The sequence below is a fragment of the Triticum urartu genome, chromosome 3, assembly GCF_003073215.2.
Source record: "Triticum urartu cultivar G1812 chromosome 3, Tu2.1, whole genome shotgun sequence".
In the NCBI taxonomy this organism is placed as follows: Eukaryota; Viridiplantae; Streptophyta; class Magnoliopsida; order Poales; family Poaceae; genus Triticum; species Triticum urartu.
Window position 1 is genome coordinate 229673025 of NC_053024.1, and position 16524 is coordinate 229689548.

At 41.7% G+C, this 16524-nt stretch overlaps 1 protein-coding gene across 2 annotated transcripts; it reads right to left on the bottom strand.

Annotated features, from left to right (window-relative positions):
- Positions 1-8830: 8830 nt before the first annotated feature.
- On the bottom strand, positions 8831-11880 carry LOC125548293. Of its 2 annotated transcripts, XM_048711940.1 has the most exons (4): positions 11382-11880; positions 10920-10994; positions 9894-10038; positions 8831-9059 (listed from the first exon to the last, which is right to left on the bottom strand). In XM_048711940.1, the coding sequence occupies exons 1-4, from the start codon at positions 11477-11479 to the stop codon at positions 9003-9005; spliced, it is 375 nt and encodes a 124-aa protein (XP_048567897.1). In that variant the 5' UTR covers positions 11480-11880; the 3' UTR covers positions 8831-9002. The 2 variants fall into 2 exon arrangements, with proteins under 2 accessions (XP_048567897.1, XP_048567898.1); XM_048711941.1 differs by lacking the exon at positions 10920-10994.
- Positions 11881-16524: the final 4644 nt, after the last annotated feature.

A 16524-nucleotide genomic window follows, 5' to 3' on the forward strand; every position in this document is an offset into this window, starting at 1 on the left:
CAAAGGCCATCTGTGCACCCTCAATGCACACTGACCACTTCACAGCGTCGATACGTGGAACCGCATCAACAAGCCGCTGCACCAAGCCGAAGTAGCTATTCGTAACAGGTTCAGTTGGCCACAACCGGATTATGACATTCTTCATGGAAGCGCCGGATATCCTATGAAGCTCGGCCCATTGAGACATATGTTCATTCAGCAACAGAGGGCGCTTCGACGCGCCAAATTGTGACCAGAAAAGCTTCTCTGTTGCATACCCCTCTCTCGCCTGGTAAAACTGCGACACATCAGAAGAACTCTTCGGCAAGTCTAAAAGCTCGTTTGGAGAACTCCACACTTGATTAAGTTGAGCATAGTTCGGATAGCCGAACTTAGTCTGTAGCAAAAAGGGCTTACTAGCCCCAATCTCCCTAGCTTGCCAAATCTCCTCACGGGCTGCTCTAGATTTGGACCACGCTTCTTCCGCCTCTCGCAAGGCCTTGTCAAGCTCAGCCATTTTGTCTTTATTCTCCATCTCTAGGAATTCACAGCGGCTAGTAGCATTTTTCAGTTTGAGCGCTATCGTGGATATTTTCTCCTCATCTTGGTGGCGAGCAGGTTCTTCGGCCTTCAACTCGGCCGATGCCTCTTCATCTGCCGCATTACTAAACCAGGCCTGCTCCTTGGCCTGGGCAAGCTCCGCCCAAAGAATCTCAACGGCGGCGGCACCATCTGCAGCCATGCATATTCCAGTATGCAACTTTCAGCAAAACACTTATATTACAAACCCGTATATGTGAGGATTTCTTCGAATACATACCATGCGACTTATCAAGACACCAATTGATAAGCCCGATATCATTATCCGCCTCATCAATCTTGTGTTGTAAATCCGCAACCTCTACAGTCCGGGCAGTTTCCGATGAGGTCACGGCCTGTGTTCCAATTAATCATATTATTTCCTAGGCATATCTTTTGATCCTCCGATCGCCTCCCTCAGGAAGCCAATCAGAGTCTCAGGGGCTACTATATATACACAGGTGTATTTCATGAATAAAACACAATTTCACATATTACAGTACAAACCTCGAAGCCTCTTAGTAGGCTCGCAAAGGCCTCATTCAACCCGCTCTTCATGGACAGGACCTTTTTAACTACCATGCACATCAAGGTACGATGTTCCTCTGAGACAGACACCTATTCTCTCTTATTTTAACAGCTGCAACATGTTCGTCAAGATATCCGGCACCTCCGGGTCTCCGGAGGCTGCCGTAGGAGTATGGCACCCTTTGAAGGGATCCGTTTATTCGTATCCGGCTGTATACCGGATTGTTTGGGGCCTTCATTATTGGTCCCCGGGCCCTGGGCCACCGAAGTATCACCTTCGGGTAATGTCTTCATCATCCCTTGCACCACCTGTTGGTTGATATGTCCATTTTGCATCATGCTTTTATATCGATATTTATTGCATTATGGGCTGTTATTACCCATTATGTCACAATACTTATGCCTATTCTCTCTTATTTTACAAGGTTTACATAAAGAGGGAGAATGCCGACAGGTGGGATTCTGGCCTGGAAAAGGAGCAAATATTAGAGACCTATTCTGCACAGCTCCAAAAGTCCTGATACTTCATGGAAGTCATTTTTCAGAATATATAAAAAATACTGAGCGCAAGAAGTTCACCAGGGGGCCACACCCTGCCCACGAGAGTGGGGGCGCGCCCTACCCCTGGGCGCACCCCCCTACCTCATGGCCCCCTGGTGGCCCTCCGATGGGCATCTTCTGCTATATGGAGTCTTTCGATGAGGAAAAAATGATAAGCCATCTTTCCGGGCGAGACTCCGCCGCCACGAGGCGGAACCTTGGCGGAACCAATCTAGTGCTTCGGCGGAGCTGTTCTATCAGGGAAACTTCCCTCCGGGAGGGGGAAATCATCGCCATCGTCATCACCAACGCTCCTCTCATCAGGAGAGGGCAATCTCCATCAACATCTTCACCAGCACCATCTCCTCTCAAAACCCTAGTTCATCTCTTGTATCTAATTCTTGTCTCTAAGCCTGGGATTGGTACCTGTGGGTTGCTAGTAGTGTTAATTACTCCTTGTAGTTGATGCTAGTTGGTTTACTTGGTGGAAGATCATATGTTCAGATCCTATATGCATATTAATAACCCTCTGATTATGAACATGAATATGCTTTGTGAGTAGTTACGTTTGTTCCTGAGGACATGGGAGAAGTCTTGCTATTAGTAGTTATGTGAATTTGGTATTCGTTCGATATTTTGATGAGATGTATGTTGTCTCCCCTCTAGTGGTGTTATGTGAACGTCGACTACATAACACTTCACCATTATTTGGGCCTAGAGGAAGGCATTGGGAAGCAATAAGTAGATGATGGCTTGCTAGAGTGACAGAAGCTTAAACCCAAGTTTATGCGTTGCTTCGTAAGGGGCTTATTTGGATCCACATGTTTCATGCTATGGTTGGGTTTACCTTAATACTTTTGTTGTTGTTGCAGATGCTTGCAATAGAGGTTAATCACAAGTGGGATGCTTGTCCATGTAAGGACAACACCCAAGCACCGGTCCACCCACATACCAAATTATCAAAGTACCGAACGCGAATCATATGATCGTGATGAAACCTAGCTTGACGATAATTCCCATGTGTCCTCGGGAGCGCTTTTCTCTATATAAGAGTTTGTCCAGGCTTGTCCTTTGCTACAAAAAGGATTGGGCCACCTTGCTGCACTTTATTTACTTTTGTTACTTGTTACTCGTTACAAATTATCCTATCACAAAACTATCTGTTACCTATTATTTCAGTGCTTGCAGAGAATACCTTGCTGAAAACCGCTTATCATTTCCTTCTGCTCATCGTTGGGTTCGACACTCTTACTTATCGAATGGACTACGATAGATCCCCTACACTTGTGGGTCATCAAGACTCTTTTCTGGCGCCGTTGCCGGGGAGGTTAGTGCTTGAAGGTATATCTTTAGATCTTGCAATCGAATCTTTTTGTTTCTTGTTTTATCACTAGTTTAGTTCATAAAAGAAAACTACAAAAATGGAATTGAGTTTGCCTCATACGCTTCATATTTTTAATATCTTTCGTGAGTATGATGGAAAGGAAAATTTTGCCAAAGTGTTAGAAGAAGAATGCATTAAAATGTTTGGCACTAAATCTTTGAATGATGAGCAAGATTGCAATGTTGTTAGTATGAATTCCTTGAATATCCATGATGCTAATGATATGCAAAGCCACAAGATTGGGGAAGCTATATCTGATGAAGATGATATTTTTTGTCCCCCAAGTTTTGATGAGAAAATTTATTATGATGAAAGCATGCCTCCTATTTATGATGATTATATTGATGAAAGTGGATTTGGAGAGGTCATGACTTTTTTTGTGATGAATCCACTATTCCGGAAGAGGTTCCAATTGATTATGAGAACAAAGTTGCTATCTATGATGATTATTGTGATGACTTGTATGCTATAAAGAATAAGGATATCCATTAAACTTGTCATCATGATTTTAGTTTTCAATTGGACTATGCCTCACATGATAATTATTTTGTTGAGTTTGCTCCCACTATTTTTAGTGAGAAGAATTTTGGTTATGTGGAGAGTAATAAAAATTGTATGCTTGTGCATCATGAAAATATTGCTTTATATGATAGTTATATTGTTGAATTCATTCATGATGCTACTAAAAATTATTATGAGAGAGGAACATATCATTGTAATAATTGCAATAATATCAAGTTTCCTCTCTACATGTTGAAAATCTTGAAGCTATGCTTATTTTGCCTTCCTATGCTAGTTGATTATTGTTCCCATAAGTTGTTTGCTCACTAAATCCCTATGCATAGGAAGTGGGTTAGACTTAAATGCGCTAGTCATATTATTCATGATGCTCTCTTTATGTTTCTATTCTTATCCTTTATGTGAGCATCATTGAAATCGTCATACCTAGCTAGGGGCGTTAAACGTTAGCGCTTATTGGGAGGCAACCCAATTTTATTCCTTTATTTTTGCTCCTGTTTAGAAATAAATAATTATCTAGCCTCTGTTATTATTGAGTTTTATGTTTTAATTAGTGTTTGTTCCAAGTAGAACCATTGGGAAGACTTGGGGAGAGTCTTGTTGATCTTGCTGTAAACAACAGAAACTTTAGCGCTCACGAGATTTTCTGCCATTTTTTATTGCAGAGCGATATTTAGTTAATTTTTTTTTGAAGATGATTAATAGATAAATTCCTCACGTCTAGAAATTTATTTTAGAATTTTTGGGGTTCCAGAAGTTTGCGTTAGTTACAGACTACTACAGACTATTCTGTTTTTGACAGATTCTGTTTTTCATGTGTTATTTGCTTATTTTGATGAATCTATGGCTAGTAAAATATTTTATAAACCATAGAGAAGTTGGAATAAAGTAGGTTTAACACCAATATAAATAAATAATGAGTTCATTACAGTAACTTGAAGTGGTGTTTTGTTTTCTTTCGCTAACGGAGCTTACGAGTTTTCTGTTAAGTTTTGTGTTGTAAAGTGTTCAAGTTTTGGGTAAAGATTCGATGGACTATGGAATAAGGAGCGGCAAGAGCCTAAGCTTAGGGATGACCAAGGCACCCCAAGGTAATATTCAAGTACAATCAAAATCCTAAGCTTGGGGATGCCCCGGAAGGCATCCCTTCTTTTGTCTTCGTTCATCGGCAACTTTACTTGGAGCTATATTATTATTCACCACATGATATGTGTTTTGTTTGGAGCCTCATTTTATTTTTTGCTTGTTGTTTGAATAAAATACCAATATCTAAAATTATTAAATGTTATAGAGTCTTCACATGGTTTCATAATTATTCGACTACTCATTGATCTTCACTTATATCATTTGTAGTAGTTTGTCATTTCCTCTAGTGCTTCACTTATATCTTTTTAGAGCACGGTGGTGGTTTTATTTTATAGAAATAATTGATCTCTCATGCTTCACTTATATTATTTTGAGAGTCTTTAGAACAGCATGGTAGTTTCTTTGGTTATGAAACTAGTCCTAATATGATGGGCATCCAAGAGGGATATAATAAAAACTTTCACATAGGGTGCATTGAATACTAAGACAAGTTCGATACTTGATAATTGTTTTGAGATATGGAGATGGTGATATTAGAATCATGCTAGTTGAGTAGTTGTGAATTTGAGAAATTCTTGTATTGATGTTTGTGATTCCCGCAGCATGCACGTATGGTGAACCGTTATGTTAAGAAGTCGAAGCATGATGTATTTATTGATTGTCCTCCTTATGAGTGGCGCTCGGGGACGAGCGATGGTCTTTTCCTACCAATCTACCCCCCTAGGAGCATGCGCGTAGTACTTTGTTTCGATAACTAATTAGATTTTTGCAATAAGTATGTGAGTTCTTTATGACTAATGTTGAGTCCATGGATTATACACACTCTCACCCTTCCACCATTGCTAGCCTCTCTTGTATCGCGCAACTTTCGCCCATACCTTAAACCCACCATATATCTTCCTCAAAACAGCCACCATACCTACCTATCATGGCATTTCCATAGCCATTCCGAGATATATTGCCATGCAACTTTCCACCGTTCCGTTTATTATGACACGCTTCATCATTGTCATATTGCTTGCATGATCATGTAGTTGACATTGTATTTGTGGCAAAGCCACCGTTCATAATTCTTTCATACATGTCACTCATGAGTCATTGCACATCCTAGTACACCACCGGAGGCATTCATATAGAGTCATACTTTGTTCTAGTATCGAGTTGTAAATAAATAGAAGTGTGATGATCAGCAATAATAGAGCATTGTTGCAAAAAAAAAGAGAGAAAGACCAAAAAAGGGAAGGCCCAAAAAAAGAGAGAAAAGAGCTTGATGTCTACTACACAACCTTCTTGTAGACGTTGTTGGGCCTCCAAGTGCAGAGGTTTGTAGGACAGTAGCAAATTACCCTCAAGTGGATGACCTAAGGTTTATCTATCCGTAGGAGGCGTAGGATGAATATGGTCTCTCTCACGCAACCCTGCAACCAAATAACAAAGAGTCTCTTGTGTCCCCAACACACCCAATACAATGGTAAATTGTATAGGTGCACTAGTTCGACGAAGAGATGGTGATACAAGTGCAATATGGATAGTAGATATAGGTTTTTGTAATCTGAAAATATAAAAACAGCAAGGTAAGTAATGATAAAAGTGAGTACAAACGGTATTGCAATGCGTTGAAACAAGGCTTAGGGTTCATACTTTCACTATTGCAAGTTCTCTCAACAATAATAACATAACTAGATCATATAACTATCCCTCAACATGCAACAAAGAGTCACTCCAAAGTCACTAATAGAGTAGAACAAACAAAGAGATTATGGTAGGGTACGAAACCACCTCAAAGTTATTCTTTCCAATCAATCCGTTGGGCTATTCCTATAAGTGTCACAAACAGCCCTAGAGTAGATACTAGAATAACACCTTAAGACACAAATCAACCAAAACCCTCATGTCACCTAGATACTGCAATGTCACCTCAAGTATCCATGGGTATGATTAATAGATATGCATCACACAATCTCAGATTCATCTATTCAACCAACACATAGAACCTCAAAGAGTGCCACAAAGTTTCTACCAGAGAGTCAAGACTAAAACGTCTGCCAACTCCTAGGCACAGGTTCATGGGCGGAACCCGCAAGTTGATCACCAAAACATACATCAAGTGGTTCAATAGAATACCCCATTGTCACCATGAGTATCCCACGCAAGACATACATCAAGTGTTCTCAAATCCTTAAATACTCAATCCGATAAGATAACTTCAAAGGGAAAACTCAATCCATTACAAGAGAGTAGATGGGGAGAAACATCATAGGATCCAAATATAATAGCAAAGCTCGCGATACATCAAGATCGTATCACCTCAAGAACACGAGAGAGAGAGAGAGAGAGAGAGATCAAACACATAGCTACTGGTACATACCCTTAGCCCCGAGGGAGAACTACTCCCTCCTCATCATGGAGAGCGCCGGGATGATCAAGAAGGCCACCGAAGAGGGATTCCCCCTCCGGCAGGGTGCCGGAATGGGTCTAGATTGGTTTTCGGTGGCTACGGAGGCTTCTGGCAGCAGAACTCCAGATCTATTGTGCTCCCACAAGTTTTTAGGGTATATGGATATATATAGGAGGAAGAAATACGCCAGGGGAGCCACGAGGGCCCCACAAGGGTGGAGGGCGCGCCCCCCTGCCTCGTGCCTTCCTTGTTGCTTCCCTTACGTACACCCCAAGTGTTCTGGATTGCTTCCGTTCCAAAAACAAGTTCCGTGAAGTTTCAGGTCAATTTGACTCCGTTTGATTTTCCCTTTCTGCGATACTCTAAAAGAAGGAAAAAGCAGAAACTGGCACTAGGCTCTGGGTTAATAGGTTAGTCCCAAAAATCATATAAAACAGGATATAAATGCATATAAAACATCCAAGGTTGATAATACAATAGCATGGAACAATCAAAAATTATGGATACATTGGAGACGTATTAGCATCCCCATGCTTAATTCCTGCTCGTCCTCGAGTAGGTAAATGATAAAAACAGAATTTTTGATGTGGAATGCTAGCTAACATATTTCTCTAAGTAATTCTTATTTATTGTGGCAAGAATATTCAGATCCATAAGATTCAAGACAAAAGTTTAATATTGACATAGAAATAATAATACTTCAAGCATACTAACTAAGCAATTATGTCTCTTCAAAATAACATGGCCAAAGAGAGTTATCCCTACAAAATCATATAGTCTGGCTATGCTCCATCTTCACCACACAACGTATTCAAATCATGCACAACCCCGATGACAAGCCATGCAATTGTTTCATATTTTTGATGTTCTCAAACTTTTTCAATCTTTACACAATATATAAGCGTGAGCCATGGATATACACTATAGGTGGAATAGAATGGTGGTTGTGGAGAAGACAAAAAGGAGAAGATAGTCTCACATCAACTAGGCTTATCAACGGGCTATGGAGATGCCCATTAATATATATCAATGTGAGTGAGTATGTATTTCCATGCAACAGATGCACTAGAGCTATAAATGCATGAAAGCTCAACAAAAGAAACTAAGCGGGTGTGTATCCAACTTGCTTGCTCACGAAGACCTAGGGCATTTGAGGAAGCCCATTGTTGGAACATACAAGCGAAGTTCTATAATGAAAATTTCCCATGAGTATATGAAAGTGACATCATAGGAGACTCTCTATCATGAAGATCATGGTGCTACTTTGAAGCACAAGTATGGAAAAAGGATAGTAGCATTTCCCTTTTTTATTTTCTCTTTTTTGGGCCTTACCTTTTTTTGGCATTTCTCTTTTTTTGGGGGGACAATGCTCTATTATTGATGATCATCACACTTCTATTTATTTACACACTACAAGAATCAGCTACTTTGCCGTCCGCCACGGCGGACGGCAAAGGCATGAATGGCGGACGGCAAAGGTCTTTGCCGTCCGCCACGGACGGCAAAAGTAGACAGCAAAGAAAGGGCCGGTAAAGAGCTACTTTGCCGTCTGCTTTTGGAAGCGGACGGCAAAGCGGCCTTTGCCATCAGCGGCTGAAGGCAAAGGGCATGGCTCTTTGCCATCTGCTGGCAGACGGCAAAGGGCATGGCTCTTTGCCATCAGCTGGCAGACGACAAAGACTGCAGCCTCTTTGCCATCTGTTGGCAGATGGCAAAGAGACCAAATTGGCATTAATTCTGTTTCTTCTTATATCCATTCATTTTCATAGAAAATCAAACACACACACACATACATATATATATGTATGATCAATATAGGATATCCAACACATGTTACCAATAGTAGCAAGTTTCATCCATACATATACATAGTTTCATCAATATTACACAGTTTCATCCATAGGTAGCAAGTTTCACAAAGTAAAAAACAAAAACTAAAGACAAGCACTCCATATCTGAAATTACAAGAAATGACCTAAAACTAAATATCTATTTTCCTAGGCAGCACACACTTGACCACCATAGCAGCTTGCCGGACCGTTGTATCTGTGGAGCACAAAACAACAGTCAGCCTGATTAGAAATTTTAAGGAGAGCAGTGCTAGTTTAAGAGTTATGAACAGATATAAATGGTGCGTAAATTCCTATTATTCAACAAACATAAGTTATTTCCAAGTGAAACACGGGGCAATGTTATCCACTTCAAAACAGAACAAAACACATAGGTACACACATTGTCAAGTTTTTTCCACAAATGAGTTACTGATTGAGTTCAAGAAATGACCAAGGGCCTAATTGGTTCACAGGAACTAAAAACTCATAAATAGGGAAATCACTGGGTTGCAATGTCATGCCATCTCTTGATACTATATGTTCGACAGGATGTTTGAGTGCATCATAGAAAACCATAGGAGTTTTTCAAGGCCGCTTTTTACAATCATATGGAATAATTTGAAGCGGAGAGGCCCCAAAAGGGGAAATCATGTTGTGTGGGAAAAGAGAATACCATTCACCGTAATGAAAAATATAGCATGCCAGAATCACTATTCTAGAGCACATATCCGTACCAAAACATTTATAGTGTTTCCAACTCTTCTAAGCATGTTAGAACACTATGAGGACAATCAAATTGAGTTATCTAAGCAATTTGACAATCAAATGGAGTTAACACGGGCCCCAAGGTTAGGGATTTAGTGACGGCAACAGTCTGCCAGCCGGCTTCCTCAATAGAAGGGACAGACCCAGTGCTAGAAGCAGAACAAGAACGTTGATACACAAGATAAGCACAAGCCCTTGAGAGCAGACTGCTTGGCAGAACAATTAATTAACCTCTAGAAGCAGAAGAAGCACATTGATAGACAAGTTATTATGAAGAACCAACCTTGAGAGCGGTCTGCTTGCGCAAGATATCATTGGACTTGAACACGACTACGGCAATCCAGATCATGACGAAGAAACCTACACAATATAAACTCAATTGGAATGAGGAACTCGCCATCATCTTCTGACCAAGAGGCATCAAGTACCTAGACAAAAAAGTAAGAGCACAATAAGATACAATGTATGCCGGTGGACATGTTTAACAGCAAGAAAACTGCCCTATGAATAGCATAGTTAAATGTGATTCCTCCTAGTAGTATGTGTTCTATTATTCATAGTGATGAGAGCCCGAGACTATGCCAATAATGTCCAGAAAGAAAAGGCCTCCAAAATGTAGCATTATTTCAGTATCAAGATTTTCTTTTTGGAAATAGGTTTATCCAAGGAGCGTTGACCTACGTCACATACTGTAATACATGCACTTCATTTGTTTTTAAGAAACTTGAGATTACTGCTGGTGCTAAAACAAAGCCCACCAAAATCCTCTTTCAGCTAAAATACCAATTCACGTACTAGCTAGCATCACTAGTTAAGCAAACAGATTTATCACTTGTAGCAGCGCTGACCAAATTGCCACGGCAGCAGAACCCCAGCCATATGAGTACCCTGTCTTAAATCTAGACTATACCAATTGTGCAACTGACATTGAGATTTCACAGGGCGGGCGCAGCAGAACAGCAAGTGCTATACCTTCACATTGGGGTCCCTGAGGTTGGTGTGCAGCCACTCGGCGGACACAACAGGCTCGGTCCGCGGCACCGCGTGGACGACGCCCGACGCAGCGTTGGTGGCGGCGGCCTTCGAGACGGCCGACGACATGGCATTGAAGCACGCGGTGATCCCGAACCATGTCATCGACGGCGACAGCGACGCCCCGCACCCGACCTCTGTCGTGCGCGCCCATCCGACCCTGCCCTACAAGTTTCCAAGAAAATTATGACAGCCTCAACAAGTACTGAACGAAAAGAAGATCTGACGACTACTCCCTCTGTCTCATAATATACAGAAACATCAGAAACTTGTGTACCTTCCAAATGGACCAAACACTTTGTTGATCGCTTGGAGAAAATATATGCTTTGAGGAAGAAGAATTGTTGTCGCGCTACCTACGTAAGAAGGTTGCCGTATAAGTAATCAGGTTGATCATGAGCTTGACACTAAGCAGTTACAGAAAATAGTAGAGATGAAGCAAGCAACAATATTTACCTCCGGGATATTATCAGCGGATCCATGAGATGGTCAGGCTTTGAACCCTCTGCTGCCCACAAGTATCAGTATCAAAATGACCTTGCCCAGGTAGTGTACCACCACATATTAGCATGATCTCGTCCAAATACAAGACACGGTGAGGACTGAAGAACAACGAGACTGCAAACAGAATTAGCATTGCAGGAACCGCGGAGCACAGGCAACGCAATCGACAGTACTGAGCCACAGACAGAGCAAGCGAGCAGGCACGGAAAAAATAGGGCGGAGGAGCGGGACTCACGCGCGCTCGAGCTCGTCGGGATCGGGATCTTCGGCTGCGGCCGTGGCGAGCCAGAGCAGCGCCACCGCGCAGATCCCTGGGGCCCACCGGGGCCCCATCCCCGCCTCCCGGCCGGCCTCAGATCACCCATGGCGGGCGGGGCGCAAAGGAGCTCGGTGCTCGGCTCCCATGGCGGCGGCGGATCTCGAGGTCGGGGCGACCGGCGACGAGGCTTCCGCGGCGGGGCGGCGAGCTTGTGGGGAGGTGGCGGCGTGCGACGCGGCGCAGGCGGCAGCGCGAGGCGGCGGGGCTCCTAGGGTCCGTTGAGGTGGCAGCACGCACCGGCGGGCGGAGGTGAGGTGGCGCAGCGGCGCGGGGTCGGGAGGCTCTCGGCTGTGGGGCGGGCGTCGTCGAATCCCGCCGGAGCTCGCCGGAATCGGCCGGCGTAGCTTCTCGCGGGAGGGAGAGGGAGAGACGAGCGGGAGAGAGAGAGGGGTGGGGCAGAGAGATAGGGGCGGAGAGAGAGAGGGGATAGATATAGAGGAGGTGGGGCAACGTTTTTTTTTACCTGCAAAAAAAAAGATAGCCCCCTCTTTGCCGTCCGCCAACAGATGGCAAAGAATCTTTGCCGTCCGCCAGCAGATGGCAAAGAGTGGGATTGGACCGTTGAAGTATATTGGCATCCGGTGGCACCTCTTTGCCGTCCGCTGACAGATGGCAAAGATTCTTTGCCATCTTCCAGCAGACGGCAAAGAAATGACAGATGGCAAAGACCTTCTTTGCCGTCTGCCAGTTCTTTGCCGTCTGTTGTTTGGTAGCTGATGGCAAAGACCTTCTTTGTCGTCCGCAAGCAGACGGCAAAGAACTGGCAGACGGCAAAATCCCTGATTCCAATAGTGACAACTCAATGATTACAAATCGATAGTAGAACAAAGTATGACTCTATATGAATGACTCCGTCGGTGTACCGGGATGTGCAATGACTCATGAGTGACATGTATGAAAGAATTATGAACGGTGGCTTTGCCACAAATACAATGTCAACTACATGATCATGCAAGCAATATGACAATGATGAAGCGTGTCATAATAAACGGAACGGCGGAAAGCTGCATGGCAATATATCTCGGAATGGCTATGGAAATGCCATAATAGGTAGGTATGGTGGCTGTTTTGAGGAAGATATATGGTGGGTTTAAGGTACCGGCGAAAGTTGCACGATACAAGAGAGGCTAGCAATGGTGGAAGGGTGAGAGTCCGTATAATCCATGGACTCAACATTAGTCATAAATAACTCACATACCTATTGCAAAAATCTATTAGTTATCGAAAAAAAGTACTACACGCATGCTCCTAGGGGGATAGATTGGTAGGAAAAGACCATCGCTCGTCCCCAACCACCACTCATAAGGACGACAATCAATAAATACATCATGCTCCGACTTCTTAACATAACGGTTCACGATACGTGCATGCTACAGGAATCACAAACTTCAACACAAGAATTTATCAAATTCACAACTACTCAACTAGCATGACTCTAATATCACCATTTCCATATCTCAAAACAATTATCAAGTATCAAACTTCTCTTAGTATTCAATGCACTCTATATGAAAGTTTTTATTATATCCCTCTTGGATGCCCATCATATTAGGACTAGTTTCATAACCAAAGCAAACTACCATGATGTCCTAAAGACTCTCAAAATAATATAAGCAATTATTTCTATAAAATAAAACCACCACCGTGCTCTAAAAAGATATAAGTGAAGCACTAGAGCAAATGACAAACTACTCCAAAAGATATATGTGAAGATCAATGAGTAGTCGAATAATTATGCAACCATGTGAAGACTCTCTAACATTTAATAATTTCATATCTTCGTATTTTTTTCAAACAGCAAGCAAAACAAAATAAAATGACGCTCCAAGCAAAACACATATCATGTGGTGAATAAAAATATAGCTCCAAGTAAAGTTACCGATGAACGAAGACGAAAGAGGGGATGCCTTCCGGGGCATCACCAAGCTTAGGCTTTTGGTTGTCCTTGAATATTACCTTGGGGTGCCTTGGGCATACCCAAGATTAGGCTCTTGCTACTCCTTATTCCATAGTCCATCGAATCTCTACCCAAAACTTGAAAACTTCACAACACAAAACTTAACAGAAAACTCGTAAGCACCGTTAGCGAAAGAAAACAAAACACCACTTCAAGTTACTGTAATGAAATCATTATTTATTTATATTGGTGTTAAACCTACTGTATTCCAACTTCTCTATGGTTTATAAAATGTTTTACTAGCCATAGATTCATCAAAATAAGCAAACAACACACGAAAAACAGAATCTGTCAAAAACAGAATAGTCTGTAGTAATCTGTAACTAACGCAAACTTCTGGAACCCAAAAAATTCTAAAATAAATTGCTGGACGTTACGAATTTATCTATTAATCGTCTGCAAAAAGAATTAACTAAATATAACTCTCCAATAAAACATGGCAGCAAATCTCGTGAGCGCTAAAGTTTCTTTTTTTTACAGCATGATCAACAAGACTTTCCCCAAGTCTTCCCAACGGTTCTACTTGGCACAAACACTAACTAAAACATAAAAACTCAATAATAATAGAGGCTAGATAAATTATTTATTGCTAAATAGGAGCAAAAAGCAAGTAATAAAATAGGGTTACCTCCCAATAAGCACTAACGTTTAACGCCCCTAGCTAGGCATGATGATTTCAATGATGCTCACATAAAGGATAAGAATAGAAACATAAAGAGAGCATCATGAAGAATATGACTAGCACATTTAAGTCAAACCCACTTCCTATGCATAGGGATTTAGTGAGCAAACAACTTATGGGAACAATAATCAACTAGCATAGGAAGGCAAAATAAGCATAGCTTCAAGATTTTTTTTTGACTGTACACAGTAGGGCAAAACCCCACTGCAATTTTTATATTATTAAAAAAAGAGAGTTCAAATATACAAGGCTTGAGATAATCCCCAAAGAAGGAGAACTAGCCTAAAAAACAGCCAACAACTAGAAAAAACTAAAGAAACTAAAAAAACTACAAAAAATTACAGGACAAGGGTGTCCAACCAGGAAGAGAAAGAAGCTGAAAACTTCTCCTTAATTCTGAATTTGAGCAGGTGCAGTTCTGAGAGGAAGATGAGTTTCCATCTATCAATGCTGGTTGGAATGTTATTGAAAATCTTATCATTCCTGACTATCCAAATGGCCCAAGCTGCAACGATAATGATCTCCATTAAAAAAGGTTGATGTATGTTGCTCCTTAAGTCTGGAATGGCTTCCATGATGGAGAGGTTCCTTTGTCTGTTAGGGCAGAGAATATCCCAGCAAGCAGAAGAAAAAGGGCAGGTCCAAAAGAGGTGTTGAAGTGTTTCATCCTGCTGGTAGTTGAGAGTAGCACAATTATAGTTGTCAAGATGAAAAGTTTTCCTTCGTAGCAGATTCCTGGTATTGAGTCTATCATGAAGAAGTATCCAAAAGAAGACCTTGTGTTTTGGCTGGGCAGAACATTTCCAAATCCAGTTGAACTATGATGGTACAATTTTTACACCTATCAAAATTTTGTATAGTTTAGCCATTGAAAAAATATTATTTCCCCACATATAACTCCAAGTATCCAAGTGCTCATTGGATGCAGAACTTCTGAGGGTATCACAAATCTCTTCCATCAGCTCAAATTCCAGAAAAGCCTCCTGAGTCAGTGGTAGGTGAAATAAATCTTCCAAATATTCAAACGTAAGAACATTTTGCACTGAAAGATTCTGATCTCTGACAAAGGAGTAAAGATGAGGGAATAATTGGTTCAGGCAAGTAGTGTGCCAGAGGTCAGACCAAAACAGAGCAGATTTCCCATCACCAATTGTGCATCTTGCCATGGATTTGTAACTATCAGTGAGCCTCAGGTTACATTTCCACCAGAAAGACCCTTCCCATTTTTGTCCTGGTAAGATGCCATTGTCATAATAAGCCTCCCAAATGAGATTGACCCATGGGATGTTTTCTCTATTGTAGAATTTGTGGAGGTTTTTGAGCAGAAGGGCTTGGTTTTGAACAAAGATATTCATAACTCCAAGGCCACCCTGAATTTTGGGCCTACAAACAGTGGACCAAGCTACCAAAGCTGGTCTGTGATCCTCCAAATCTGGTCCCCTCCAAAGACAATGTCTCAAGTATTTGTTAACCTGGTTTTTGATAGTTATAGGAACATCCAGACAGCCCATGAAGTATATAAGAAGTGAATTTAGCACTGACTTGACCAGCAGTAATCTTCTAGCAAGAGTCATAAAAGAAGATAGTCCCACCAGTTTTTTTGCAATTCGGCTCACTAAAGGCAAACACTGTTCCACTGTTGGTTTTTGAAGCCCTAAAGGCATGCCCAGGTAAGTGAAGGGGAACGATCCTTTCAAACAGTTCAATGTACCCGTCAAAATTTCCATTTTTTCATCACTCACATTGATTGGTATCAGGTTTAATTTGCTATAGTTGACCTTTAATCTAGTAGCATTTGCAAATGTGTGAAGTAGGGCTTTAAGACAATGGAGTTGTGGGGCATCAACTTGCATGAGAATCAGGGTGCCATCTGCATACTAAACTATGGGAAAATCTGGACATGACTGTACTTGCAAAGGTGGGGTGAGAAGACCCAAGTTCATTGCTCTGTTCATGATTGACTGAAGGAGGTCTGCAGCCAACACAAAAAGAAGGGGAGAGAGAGGATCCCCTTGTCTTACACCTCTCAGGCAATAAAACTTTTTCCCAGGAATGCCATTGAGAATCACTTGTGATGAAGCAGAAGTAAATAGCATTTTAATCCATCCAATCCATCTTTCTCCAAAACCCTTTGCTCTGAGGATATCAATGATTGTAGAATGTTCAATGAGATCAAATGCCTTCCCAAAATCAAGTTTCAGCACAACAATTTCCTCCTTTGACTTGTGGCATTGATGAAGGTACTCATAAGCCCAACCAAGACAGTCATGAATAGCTCTTTCTTTAAGGAAGCCATACTGATTTGTATGAACCATTTTGAGGATTACTTTATGTAACCTGTTTGCAAGCAATTTGGTGATGAGTTTGAGGCAGCAATTGAGTAAGGATAAAGGTCTAAAATCATTAGCAGTACTGGGAGA

Excerpts from the sequence above, each read along its gene's own strand:
- LOC125548293 (XM_048711940.1), bottom strand. The coding sequence starts at position 11,479 with ATGGGGCCCCGGTGGGCCCCAGGGATCTGCGCGGTGGCGCTGCTCTGG. Across the intron at positions 10,995-11,381 it reads CCCGACGAGCTCGAGCGCGC|CGCGACAACAATTCTTCTTC; the intron begins GTGAGTCCCGCT and ends TTACGTAGGTAG. Across the intron at positions 10,039-10,919 it reads GTGTTTGGTCCATTTGGAAG|GTACTTGATGCCTCTTGGTC; the intron begins GTACACAAGTTT and ends TTTTTTGTCTAG.